Raw genomic sequence first — 14,447 nt, forward strand, 5'->3', positions numbered from 1 at the left:
AGTAAAAATGTAGCAGTTACTAGTGCACCCAAAAATGCAGACCATGTTCCAAATTAGTGCATGTATTCAGCATCCAAATCCTCTCAATTTCAGAAATCTAATCTCAGAATTAGTCTCAGATATAGACCCCAGTTCATCTAATCCTTGTATTCCGTGCACTGACTTCCCCTCCCCCCTCCCCAAAGGCATCTAGGGGTGTAGAAACCGATCTTCCATTTAAAATTTATGAAAGACATGTCTGAATCCCCTAGACTGCTTTGAAAATATCAATCAAGAGTTTGGCTAAAACCACATTTAATATGATCATCCACATCTGCTAGACCAGTTTTACTGAAATATTTCAATTTTATGGAATGAAATTTGGCAATGTCTAAGGGATGAGAGGGATGTCAGATATGGGTTGCTGTGGCTTCAGTGAAAGGCAGTGTATTGGATATGATTTATCTGCTGGCTAAATAAAGGTAAAAGTTGGGGGATCTAAGGGGGGGGGGAAATGGACACAACCCTGCTGTATCTGCACCCATATCTGGATTTGTCAAGTGCTCCTGTACCAGGATGTATCTGGACCAGGTTATTGTAGTGGACTAGAAGCAGCTATACTTGTATTTTAATTATGCAATAGACTGTAGAGTTTTATGGCAAAAAATGTTCTCGATCTGGCAAGACCCAGGTGCCATAAATATATTTTGAGTTGATCTTGCACTGGGAATGTGTCAGAGCATGGATTTGTCTGGTTTAGGAGGAATGGCGACATGTCTGTCTATTTTGACAATTTAAGGGATGGGCACCTAAATGATAGGCTCCAGGTGCTGGATATGGGGGAGGAAGGGTGTTGTTGTTGTTTTTGTTGGGGGGGGGGGTGTGGAGCAGGGATGCATCAGGCTCTGGATTTCTGATGTGAAATTGGAGCAGCTGCACTTCAATTTCGAGGTTACTTGAAAAACCAAAACCCTACCTGCCAGATGTTTTGGTGCAATAGGAGTGACTATATTTTTGCTCTTTGGACAGCAAAATTTGAAGTATTGGGACCAAATATTGGTAGGAACCAGGTACCAGGTGTATGTTGTGTTGCTGTGGGTCGTCGTTCCACTCCCCCCCCCCCCACCGTTGCCGTGCTGTTGGGCTGAGATACATCAGGGTTCTGATGTTTCTCCTAGTGAAGTTGAAGCTGCTATACTTGTATTCTCTTTAAGGCCAAAACTTGCTACTTGGATCCAGGTACCAGAAACAGGTTTTTGTGGTGCTGTTATGCCAGGATGCATCAAGGTCAAGATTCTGTGTGCAGTAGAAGCAGCTACACTTAGTTACCATTTAGACAGTAGAACTGGGATGGTTGCTGCCAGAAACTGGCAGGATTCAACTATCAAATCCAGGTTTTTGGAATCAGCACTTTTTTTTTTTTTTTTTTTTTTTTTTTTTGGTGCCACACTGGGAGCAGAGAGACTGGAATCTGTGCCAGGATCAGGTGCCCGATCGGGGGTTTTGTGGTGAGATCTGGCTATTTTTAATGTACTCGCAGCTGCTAGAGGTGCTCTCTAGTTAGGCATCAGAATTTGGGGGTTGAGGGCCATAATTGGGCAGTTCCGAGTGCCAGATTCAGAGTGTTTGTGACTAGATGCATCAGGGTCGGGATTGTTTTTTTTCTTTTGACGTAGAAGTGGCTGGACTTGTTCTCTATTTTCATGGTACTATTTCGGGCCAAAAATTATGAAGATCCAGCAGAGTAGAGCTAGCTGTCTTCCTTTCCTCCCCCTCCAAGCTGAAGATCCCGAGAGGGCAGTGAACTGGCTGCACGCTTCCCAGCTGGCGGCGCGAGGGAATTAAACTAAGAGCACGGGGGAGAGGCTGCGGTAGGCGCTGAGCGAGACCTAGCCCAGCCTCGGGAGCCCCCCATCCCTCCTTCGCTGCCTGCCTGCCTCCAGTTACCTCAGCCCGCATCTCTGCGTAATGACGCGCCGGGAGAGAACGGGAGAGCCAGGATGGGGAGGGTGAGAGCAGGAGGTGGGGAGAGTGGGAGGAGGAGAGCAGCCGAGCGACCATTTAAAGCGATAGCAAACCCTTACCTTTCCCCAGTGCTGTGCCGCTGGAGATCGCAGCGGAGAAGGCAGACGGCAGGAGCCGGACCTCCCCAGCCCAGCCCATCCCCTCCCCACCCCACACACCCGAAGGGAATTTCCCCTCCTCTTCCCATGAAGGCGCAAGGGTGCCCCGCTGGCCACGCCAGGACATCTGGCCATCGCCCGAGCAGCGGCAGCACCATGATCCGGCTGGGGAGACTCTTCCATCTCCTGACTTTGATCAAGTTGCCGTGCTGCCTGCTGGAGTTTCTCCTCTCTGCGGTGGCTCACGGACAGGAGATGTACGCCCCCCACTCCATCCGGATAGAGGGGGACATCACCCTGGGGGGGCTCTTTCCCGTCCACGCCAAGGGACCCACCGGAGTGCCTTGCGGGGACATCAAGAAAGAAAACGGCATCCACCGGCTCGAGGCGATGCTGTACGCGCTGGACCAGATCAACAGCGACCCGGACCTGCTGCCCAACGTGACGCTCGGGGCTCGGATCTTGGACACTTGTTCCAGGGACACCTATGCATTGGAGCAGTCGCTCACTTTTGTCCAGGCGCTGATCCAGAAGGACACCTCCGACGTGAGGTGCACCAATGGGGAACCACCGGTCTTTGTCAAGCCAGAGAAAGTAGTTGGAGTGATTGGGGCATCTGGAAGTTCAGTGTCCATTATGGTAGCGAACATCTTAAGGCTTTTCCAGGTAGGGGTTCCAGAGTCATCAGGTTGTTTGGAAGGGGCGGGGGGCTTATTTGGGCTTTGTCATTGAAACGGATGGATTTATTGCTCCCTTCGTCGTGTCTACTCTACTGAGGTTTCCCCGCTTGCACAGGGATAGCAAGGGCTCGCAGAGTTGCGATGCAATTTTTACTCTCTCCATTTTCATTTAGGTGTTTTTCATGTAATTCCCCTAAGAATTGTTCCCCTTCTACCCCCCACCTCTCTCTTTTAACAACGCCCCACCCACCCCTCTCTATTCCACCGTGCATGACACTTTCTGGATTTATCGCCCCATTTACAAGAAGCAATCTGTGGAAAAAACAAGGCTGTGATTTAAATGGGTTTGCATTAGAGTGAAATATGGCTCGGCAAACACGCTTGTAAAAGGCAACAGGGGCGCGAGCACAAATGGTTTCAAACATGAAATATTAAAGGTTTTTGATGAGGACACATTTGTGTACCGCAGGTTCCGCCGAACAGCCCCCTCGATTAGTTTAGTATTAGTTACACTGGGATTAGAGTGCACATCGCTGCAACCAAATGTGTGTGTATATATGAGAGAGAGAGAGAGAGAGAGAGTATGTATTTTTTATTTGTTTTTTTTTTCATTATTTCACCTGCCTTTTAATTTCCATTTTACAGCTGCAGAAATCGATCTGTGTTTAGACATCTTCATCCATCTAAATGATAAGCCATAGTTTGATCTACTTTAAATGACATTTTTCTCCTCCCAGCTGGCAGTAGATAAACCAGAACTCCAGCTCGGAAATCATCTCGTTCTAAGCGAGATTCAAATATGGGAGGAAATGCAGTAACCCCTCGGGGGGGGGGGAAATAAATTGCAGTAACCTACCCCCGAAAAACCCAGCCCTAGCACCTGAAACCCTTAGTCTATTTCAACCTCGGACTCTTTAAAACCCTGCCCAGACACGTAGCTGGGAGGCTGTAGGGACAGCGGCTGCTGGATTGCTTCAGGCTTTAATTCCTCCCTCAAGTGCTAAAGGATGAGTTGAGAAGACGGATTAAAGGATTGGGGTGTGTGTATTGCTGCAGTGCTTCTGTTTCCTCTCCTCCCCGCTTCATTCATATATATGTCCCCGTTATGTGAGTCCCTGTACTGAAATCCCCCTGCATGGGTCCATGCGCTGCTGTATTTAAGGATTCAAAGAGGCAAGTCTCTCTCCCAAGTTTTTCCTTCTAGACTCATATCCAGGCAATTGCTTTTCTCCTGCCTCTTTGAAATCACCCCATCTCTGCGGCGAAGTGTGTATGGGGCTGGCGAGGGGGAAGACAGCAAGTGATTTCATTAACCTAAAGCACAGCCTCTGCCGAAGAGTTTGGGAAGGGATCTGGCCCATGGAGCATCTCCATCATTAGGAGCTGCTTTTGGACAGGAGGCTGCATGATCCCCTTCTCTCTGAATGTAAAAGGGTCGGGGAGGCTATCATGAGCTGGGAGCGTTCATGGCACTGTGAGCGGCAGGGAGAAAAGCGCAAACCAGAGGTAGTCAGGGAGGGTGGAGCCAAAATGCCAAGTGCAGCACACTATCCTTTTTAGTCTAATTTGCAAATTGCCACTGTTCGCCCAGGGCGGAGGAGCCAAACCTCGGGGTGGGGGTTAGGGGGGCTCTCGCCGCGCTGAAAGCGAGGGGCCAGGGCTGCAGGTAGAATAGATGCATCAACTTGTAGCATGCAAGTTGGCTCACTGAGGCACCTCGCATTGTTTTTTACACACACACACGACACTTATATGTCTTTTCCACATCTTCCTTCGCCCGTACGTTTTCCAGGTTCAGCCCTCCGAGAGATCGCATAGTAGGAGTATCGGTATCGGCCTAGAAAGAGGGTGGGGATGGCAGAGAGAGAGATTGTGTGTGTGGTGGAAATGTGGTGGAAGGGAGTGTAATGCAGACAGCCTGGCAAGTGCCCACCTCGCTCAAAGGCTGTGCCCAGCCAGGCAGAGGGAAAGGGGGCGCCCGGGGCTGAGGGAAAGTGTAGCTTGCCTCCAACCCGGTGCTGATCGCTCCGTGGTTCAGAATGGTTTCCATCCCCCTCCGCGAAAGGGAATAAAAGCGAAGCGAGGAAGGCGCCTTCCTCTGCCTTCAACAAGTTCCAGCGGCTGGCTCGGGTTTCGCCCGCTGGCGCGTCTCGATGTTGCCGGTGCATCCCGCAATGGGCGTTGTGTAGGGGGAGGTCGCAGCTCTTCCGTGACAGATGCCTCGGGATTCCAGCGGGGAAGCGGGGAGTGCTGCCAGCCCATGAGCGCCCATGGAGTGACAGTGACCCCCCCCCCCCCCCCCCGCCAGATACATCATTACTGGTACCAGGGTTTCTCGCGCCCCAAGCCGAATCCTCCTCACGTTGTTTTTTGCAACAGGCAAGTTTGTTTGTTTGTTTGTTTTTTTCCGGCTACAAACAGGGGAACTTCTAGGGCTGTCATGGAAAATTCACTTTTCTGTTTCAAGAACTCACGGGGGCTCCTTTCTTACCATCTGCCTGCCCGTGTCAGGGGCAGTCTTCACCTACAAGACACAAACTGAGCAACTGATCATTGGTGTCCTTGCCCCTCCTTCTCCCCTCCATGAATTGAGAGTTGGATCATTTTCTTTTTGCCACCCCTGGAAGAAGATCAAGGAGCAATTTTTAGCTGAGATTCTCCTCCAGCCACCACCACCCCCAGCTCAAATATAAAATCCAATGTTGTACCACTTCTTAAATACAGGACAGCATTAAAGCTGTAGATGCAACAATAGAACGGCCCTTAATAGTAACATCAGACCTGGGCGAAACTGGTCGATCACACAACTGGCAGAAATACAAATAACCCGTGTGTGTGTGAGAGAGAGATGCAATTAGATATAGTGGGGGGGTTAATGCATTCAAGGCGTTTTACCGAATTATAACAGGGACTCAGTGAAAAATAAATGATCTCATGCTATATTCGAACTACAAATGTGAAACACTTCATGTGGAGGATGCACATTAGAAAATGCTGAGGTCCTAGTCAAACAGTATTTGCTTTAGGCTCTCACAAGCAACTGTATTTAAATCAACCAGCCTACTTTACATATCATTCCAAAGCAAATCTTGGCACTGTGCTCCTTCTATGTAGTGAACCCATGTCTGTAAGATCTCCGGCATTGTTATGTAACTGAATTTGAATGCATACAATAACATCTAACTTACTCATACATATTACAAATATTTAGACATGTCCAGAATAACACGATTAAAGCTATCCTTGAATTATAGCATGCTGAAAACAAGAAATTCTAAATATTATTATGTAATTGTACTGACTACAAATTTTACAGCGTGGTTCTGCTTTCCTTATCTATTTTCTCTCTCTCTCTCTCAATATTTGTTGCATTTCAGAAGATCTCATGTAGAGAGGATAGAATGGAAGATGTATATCTAAAAAGGGGGTTGGGAGAAGGAAAATAGCTTAAATATGCCAACTAGCATTGGGTGGGGAGAAAGTTTATCTTGGGGGAAACTTGTATATATTCCCCAAGCAGCTTTTAGCATGTGCAGGCAGCACGTACTCCACAGATCACCGTAGGTTTCTCCGACCTTGGCAACATTACAGGGGTTATATTTTTAACATGGATGAACGGTTTTTGAACATTTATTTTATGCAGTAGGCACAAACAGGCTTTTCCTCACCATCATGCAGATCAGCTCTTTCTTTCCATCTGTTGAGGCTAGTGCAAAGAAAATATCACTCATTAATGTTTCCATTTCCCTCTGTGTCTTAGGGGAGAGTAGAGGATCTTGCATTTCACTCTTTATATTAGAACCATATTCATGCAGCCTATGCACAACTTGGTGCATATCACTAATGATTCCAGTGAGCTACATTGTGTGTGTGTGTGTGTGTGTTTCCCCCCTCCTGGGAGGAGATTATACATGGAATGAGGTGAATAAAGGTTTAGGATTCAGTTTTCTGTACTGTGCGTGGCATCAGCTCTAGAGGTTTGGGAACATCACAAATGATAGCATCAGGTCCATCAGCATGGGTAAACAGTGTTTGAATGCTTCTCACTTTTAATTCACCCTTGCAGTTACTGTGGTGGAGGATGCTATCTGGTGAAAAATAATGTGGGTATATACATTGGACAATTAACTTGCTCATTTTCCTTATGTAATTAATAAGTACCATTCTACGAGCTTGTTTACCTGACGAGTTGTTCTGGAAAAGCTGTTCCTGATTTAATCCATGTTAGCATCATGGAGTTAACTAACTTGGAAAAAGGCATTTTTTATTCCAGAATAAGAGCATCCACACATGCAGTTAATGAATAGTTAATCTACTTAAATTCACCATACCTTATCCTGCATTAACTTTCATGTGTAGACAACAGTTCATCTATCACTGATTTACACCATCATTAGAACCATAGTATGAATGATCTGGATATCTTATGTTTAGAATACTATGAGCTGTGTTCTTATTCCAGATCCAAGCATAGATCCCCCAGAAGTCTAAAAGCAGCTCAAATCCAGAGTATGAACATATTGGGCTAATATGTTCATTCTGATGAAGGGAAGCGCTCGCAGGGGCAGAGAGAGGGATGCACTAGTCAAAATTGGGTCACTACACTCCCTTTGAATCATGCATTGAGAGGATCGCAGTCAGGCACAGGGAATAAAGGCAGTATATGTCCCATAAGACCACATCCTTCTATGATTTCTCATGCCAAATTCCGAGTGAAGTTTTGAGAGATGCCATCAGTTGCTCTCACACAAACGTAGCCATTAAAGGAGGATGGATTTGTTGTTAAGGCACTGGACTGGAATTTAGGAGATCTGGGTTAATTTGCTGGTTTGCCACAGACTTCCTGGATGACCTTGGGTTAGGGCAAAATGTTCAAAAGTGATGAAGTCCCATTTTCAAAAGTGACTTAGAGAAGTCTAAGATTCATTCAAAGTCAATATGTCTTAAGAGCCTAAGTGTCTAAATCACTTTTTGAAAATGGGATACTGGCTCCTAAATCGCTTAGGCACTTTTGAAGATGTTAGTCTCTGCACTTTGGATTTCCTCTGTCCAATGAAGACACAGAAAGAAAGGAAGTATTTTATAATGGCTTTTTATATTGTACGTTTTTTGGAGTAGGTACTGTCTCTTACTGTGTGACTGTCCCTGGCACAATGGGTCCCTTCTCTTTGGTAGGGACAGTAAACATTAATATAATATAAAGAATTTAGTAAACTTTGGACAATAATTGAATGGGTATACCTGATGCAGGGAATGTAAATGTAAGTGCATATGTTCAATATGTCATATTGATTTTGGACTAAAATTCTGTTAGGAAATGCCAATAAAGATTATGGCAATTGTAAACTAAACTTCCAGTTTAAAAATAAGAGGATGTTTGGAAAGCGGTTTTGAAATGCATCATGGATTTCAAAACAGTGTTTTTATTTACATTGCTAATGTTGCATTACAACACTGCTATTAGCCCTAATGGTACAAGGTAATATAATTTATTTTATTATGAATGTAGTGTCCATGAAAATCAGTAACTAGGTTGAAAAAATTACTAAATACTTTATCCATTTTACATATTTAGTGAATGAAATTATGTAGCATGGGGAAATCAACACTTTCTTTAAAGCACATTGTAAAACTAACTTCCCTTAGAATCCACAAACATACAGTACTTAAAATTTTGAACTAAATTATTGCCTTAGCTTCTGTCTTCAGCAAGTATAATTCCTGGTCAATAGACAGTTATCTTTATCTAAATATTGTCTTTCCTTACCAATGTTAATTCTTTTGGAAATGTTCATCTAAAAGGGGGAGACTTTCAAAATCACTACGGGATTTAGGAGCACAATCTTTTTGAAAATCAGTGAGACTTGTGCCCCTAAGTCCCTTTTGAATATGCTTTTGACTATATTCCATTTCTGTAAACACTTCAGTGCTCTGTAAGAGAGACCAATGTTGTAATGCTTACCATTTGGATATATACACGGACAAAAGAAAGCCTTAACAGGATTGTGGGAAAGGAAAGCTATAACAGGATTAGGAATGCATCTCAACTGGAACACTAAGGTGAGAGTGGGTACGGCAGGAAGGGTACTTTAACTTATTAGTTTTTTCTTTTTCTTTTTGAAGTAAAAGTATTAAGCATCAGCATAACTTGTCACACAGTGCCTAAATCCAAGCCTCTTAAAGTCAATGGAAGTCTTTCCAAAGGAGTTTGGATCAGGCCTGTGGCAACTTCCACAGTGTCTGTCCCTCTTCTGCTCTTTCTCCTTCGTCTAACTACTGCTTCGTGGTATTATTACTGGTTTCAGAATTGTGGATGGTAAGTTCAGAGAGATCCATCAAAAATGGAAGAGAGAAATCTAAACGCAACTTACTCCTTGGAAAACTGGCAGTGGCTCTGCATGAACGAGGTATGGTTGGAGGCTCTGCAGCTTTTGGGTGGAAGAACCACTCTGTTCATTATGAGCTCTTGGCCTGTGCGGTGTAATGATGGCCCAGTCAGGGAGTTCCTATTGTATGTTTGCTGCCCCCTCCTGAACAGGTGGGAAAAGCGTGGTATAATGGCTCCTTTAGGAGTTCTGGGGATTAAGTGGAAGGGATTGGCCCTTTGAAGAACATGCTAATCTTCCAGACAATTTCCCCTCAGATATTGGAGCATGTGTGTGGTTTGGAAAGATGATTCTAATGTTCGTTTTCAGTTAGATTGTATAGTGCCTGGTTAATGTGCTTTCACAAAGCCCCTTCCACCTATTGCTGAAGTATTTAGAATGTCACAAATTGAAACTGAGTTTTCCTTCATATCTTTGCCTTTCTCATCGTTTCCAGAGGGGAAAACATGATAATGGTCCACAGACTTTGGTCCTGAAATCAGATCTGAACACAGGGAGCCCTGCATGCATGCAGAGTCCCATCTGATTGGATTGGAGTTAACAATACAAATAATATACCAAATTACTAATCTGAATGAATCTACTGGATTATGCATTCTGCAGGGCATGACTGAGTCATCCTCTGACTGGAAAGTACCTAGCCTATTTTTAATCAAGATTTTTTTGGAATCCGATCAGAAGTCATTCCAGACATTTTTGTAAATGAGAAAATTGAATAATTTCAAAACTACTTTAAAAAAGTTTTTTTGACAAAACCATGAAAATATTGTAGTTTTAAAGCTTGTGAAATGGAAACAAATTCAATGTCTTGCCATTTTTCACCAAATGCTTGTCTCATTTTTCAACAAGCTATGTTTACCATCTTAAGTGCTTTTCCTTGTTTTTTACTGTTCTACCTAAATAATTTTAACAAGGTGAGGTAATAAACATATTTTACTCTATTACTGTTTACTCCATTTTGCTAGGTGCTTTACAGACATAGAGTAAAAGAAAATCCTTGCCCCCAAAGAGTTGGCAATCTTAGATACCAAGTTACTGGTGTATGAAATTAACAGATGGGACAGAGTTTAGGGTCAGAGTAACATGAACATATTTTTTCATAGACTAGCTGTGTGCAATATTTTGGAGCTAAAGCTTATTTTGTTGTTAATGGAGTCAAAGAAGAATGTCAGTAGTTTCAGCTAGCCACCAGCATAGCGGTTGTCAGCTGACAGCTGTCTGTAGACTTCATGGTACAAACAAGTCTTAAGAAGGGATTTGGGGGAAGATATGGTAGTGGCCTTAGAGGATTTTTTTCAGGGGGGACCTTGCATGCATAAGGGGTGGAATGGAAGAAAGATGATGGTGCTTGCAGGAGACAAGGTCAAGCAGTTGATTACGACTGACATCATTGGCAGACTCAGGGCATCCATTGTTGATGGAGATGTGGGAATTAGAAGTTTCCTACAGTGAAAATATATATTCAGCAAACAAAATTGTGCAATTTCTTCACTTCAAAGAATACATTAGTAAAGTGACCAATTTGAAATGACATGTAGACAGGAGCCATTTTAAAACATTAATTTTCATAAAGAATATTCACATTTTGAGCCCCACAATGCCAACAGTATAAAACTACATAACACATTTCATATTTTATCCTAGGATATCAGTTTTGCCTGAAGGCATTAAAACCTTCTGACACAATACATTGAATCATATCAGATGCCACTATTTCTATTTATAGTATATGCAAATTAATCTCAACCAGTGACAATATAGAGTGTCCCAGGGATAGGAATATGATGAATTTGATCATAATATTGGAAGATCTGAAGCATGTAATTAGAGCAATTTGAATAGCAAGGTATCCAATAAATTCAGAGTAATAGGGCAAAGGGTGGGCATTCTGAGAAAAGTAGAATTTTGTGAGGAGAATCATACTTGTTTCATAATGACAGATTCTGCTCTCAGTTACATCAGTGTAAATTTGGACTGATTCCACTGAAGACAACAGTTACTCTGGATTTTCACCAGTGTAACAGGGGAGTGGGAAAGACGTAGCATCACATAGGCCCTAATCCTGCTTGACTTTAAGCATGAGTTAGTCCCATTCAGTTCTGTGAGACTACTCATTTGCATAGTGTTAAGCAGGTGAGTAAGTCTTTTCAGGATCAGAGCCTTATGCGGAATTGTGAACACACTTCACTCAAAACTCTGGCCCCTCCATGCCAGGTAAAGGGGGTGGAACAGCATAAAGGGGCTCTGAAAGTCCTGGTTCCAGCAGAGCAAGGATCCACCAGTGCAGGAGCTATGAAAGGCAGCCATATAGACTGTCCTCTGAAGACCTCCTTGCAAGTCCTGGCACAGGGGACTAGGAGGCGGGGAGGAAAGTGTCAAGGACACTCACAACCAGTGCTGTGGAGGTCCTGAGGAGCCTGAGAAAGCTGCTGTAACTTAGCTCTTCAGTGATATCTAAATTATGACTGGGGCCAGCCCCTGGAGCAGTTTAGCATGTGGAAGGTGCAAACGTGACTTAGTCTCTCCTTGCTCTGGGTTCCATGTCACCTGTTGGGCATCTTAGAGACCCAGCACAGAAGCTCTCCCATAAATCTTAGTTGTGTGGAGCAACTCTCTCTATTAAAATGCCATTCTTTTCATCCACACAACTGTGCTCACATCTTGCAGCTACTAGCAGGAAGGTCTTTTGTTCTGAAAGAGATAGGGAGAAAAGGTGACTTTGTGGCTGAACTGGTGCTGGAATAAGATTCATACAAACTGTGATTTCAAAAATAACAGGCTTGGGTTAGAAGTTCCTCTTCTCTGAAACCCCTTCTGCTCACAGACAGGCCTTTAATTTTTACTACAGTTCTGAGTCTCAGTGAAGTAATGCAGAATCTTTGCACAGATGGCTTTGCACAGCTGAAGTTCGCTGAGGCTGGGCTTCCATGACCTATTTTATTTTGTAACTCAGGGACTATTGAGCGTGTTAGCACTTGTGTGAGGTTGTGATGTCCAAGGCTCATGAGTGTTATGCTTTATAATTACAGAACCTGACAGACACCAATGCACATGTGTACTGTGATCTGACACTAGCTAGTGTGTGCGCATCCTTGGTATGTGTGTTGGACTGGGAGGAATTTGCTTCCTAAAACTAGGCTATTAAAGAACAGTAGAGAGGTCATAGCTTTTTGGAGCCATATCTCAATTCTTCAGAGGGTAAGCACTTCATTTGATATCTTGATGTTTAATGTTAAATTTTTAAATAGACTCTAACTGCAGCAGCAGTGCTACCACACTCTTCTCTAACATAGCTTAGCTTATATTTTCACTATTGATACTTTTGCTGTGTCATTTTCAGGTCACTAAGACAAGAATTAGCATATTATATTAAGGCATGTGTTGCAAAGGGAGTATTTAGTGACTTTCTGGATGAAGGGGCTTTACAAGCAAAAGTCTTCAGAGTATTTTAAAATGAATACTTAATTATGCAAAAAAAAAAAAAAAAAGGATGCTCTTGTAATGCTCTGAGTTAAAGATTGCCTTTCTCCTTGTCTTGTGATCATCTGAGGCACTTGAACTAACCGGTTTCTGATTTAAATGGGAAGGGAGCTGTGGCTTTAGCAGGAGACACTTGGTTCTGAAACTCATTCCCCTGCTTGCTCTGGCAGATAAAATCTCTTACCATTTAGGGCACACAGCAAGGGCTAAGTTTTCTCCAAGGGTAGAGTGAGTGGGTGGGAAGATTGTTTTGGGAGTTAGAAAGGTATTTCTGTTTATATCTAGCTACACTTAAGCTGTTGGAAAATGCATCCTTGTGGCTATAAAGACAAGATGGGCAATCTATTTTATTTTGCCAACAGAAGTTGGTGAGAGACCAGCTTTCAAGCTTACAGAGAGCCCTTCTTGAGGTCTGGGAAATGTACTCAGTGTCATAGCTAAATGCAACGTGGAACGGATTGTTTGGCATAAGTAGTTAACACACATTTCAGGGAATTGTTCAAAGTGAAGTGGCCTGTTACCTCCTGCTCCTGTTGGGGCGGGGCCGGAGGGAATGAAGAAGATGCAGTGGTCAATGGTTTATAGATCGCTGTAACAAGCCGTAAATCCAGTTTCTTTATTCAGTCCATGAATTTGCCATTTTAGCAGAGTTATGAATCTAAGCTCCCAGACTCAAGTTATGCAAGTTTCCTTTGAGGACTGAGATGTCGGATATAGATTGATTGCTTTGTGAGAAGAGTTCGCTCTCAGGTAATATGGTTGTGATAGGCATGTGTAGAACTCATAGATTACAAAATGTGTGTTGGGGTGGGGGGTGTTGATCATCATAGCAGTAGAGATATCTCTACAGGTTTGGCATCTGTTTTGGTGGGGTCTGGTGCCTCTTTGAGTTGGTGGTCTTGGTATGTGGAGAGTTTTCTGATGCGCTCATGAGAAGTTACAGAGGTTAGAGGGTTGTTTCAAGGCCTCATCCAACTTATTTCTCATATCCTGGGAGCAACAGTGCATACTAGTGGCTAGTGTTGTTTTTTTGTTTTTGTTTTTCTTAAACAAATTGAAGAAAATTCGAGCCAGCAGCCTTATAAAAAAATCAGTCAGTTGCGAACTGAGTGAGTGGCCAACAGAGAACAGGCAAACAGAGGGAGTTCGCCTGGGGGGAATTTCCACAGGTTTTTGCCTTTCGGGCTTCTGTGAGCAGAAAATGCAACATTTGAAGAGGCTCTTAGAAGGAAGATAATATGGATAGTGAGCGATCGGCTGTTGTGACCTGCACAGGATGTGCCATGTTTGTCTTTCTCCCAGAGGATAGAAGCGAATTAGTCTGTATGAAGTGCAAGCTGGCCTCCATATTGGAAGAGAAAGTTAAAGGACTAGAGACCCAAGTATCGACATTGTGTGGCATAAAAGAAAATGAAGGTTTTATGGATAGAAGTCAGCATTTGGTACTGCAGGCAAAGCATGCTGAAGAATCAGAGAGGACAGTGCAGGACGGGGAAGAAAATTGGCAGCATGTAACCTCCATAAGAAGAAAGAGGAGAAACCATGTATCCCCAAGGCAGACAGAGGTAAGAAACCATTTTCAGGCTCTCTGCACAGGTACTATGGTGGAGAATGGTTTGGAAGAGTCATCTGAGGGAAAGGATAAGGAGACCCCGTTGACTGGAAGGCATGGGATGCACTGTCCTAGGGATGGGGGTTCCACGACCACCACTCCCAAGAGGAGGAGACGGGTGGTGGTGGTCGGGGACTCCCTTCTAAAGGGGACAGAGTCCTCCATCTGGCATTGAGACAGGAAACTC

General features: G+C 43.8%; 1 protein-coding gene across 1 annotated transcript in view; it reads left to right on the forward strand.

Moving 5' to 3' along the window:
• Nucleotides 1-2,123: 2,123 nt before the first annotated feature.
• The window catches only part of GRM7 (glutamate metabotropic receptor 7), a gene marked incomplete in the record, with an annotated part of 535,789 nt that continues 523,465 nt past the window's right edge, over nucleotides 2,124-14,447 (forward strand). Inside the window, 1 exon segment of the mRNA XM_034776365.1 lies at nucleotides 2,124-2,768. Within this exon segment, the coding sequence (XP_034632256.1) occupies nucleotides 2,190-2,768 (579 nt within the window).

The sequence above is a fragment of the Trachemys scripta genome, chromosome 7 (assembly GCF_013100865.1).
Source record: "Trachemys scripta elegans isolate TJP31775 chromosome 7, CAS_Tse_1.0, whole genome shotgun sequence".
NCBI classification, from domain to species: domain Eukaryota; kingdom Metazoa; phylum Chordata; order Testudines; family Emydidae; genus Trachemys; species Trachemys scripta.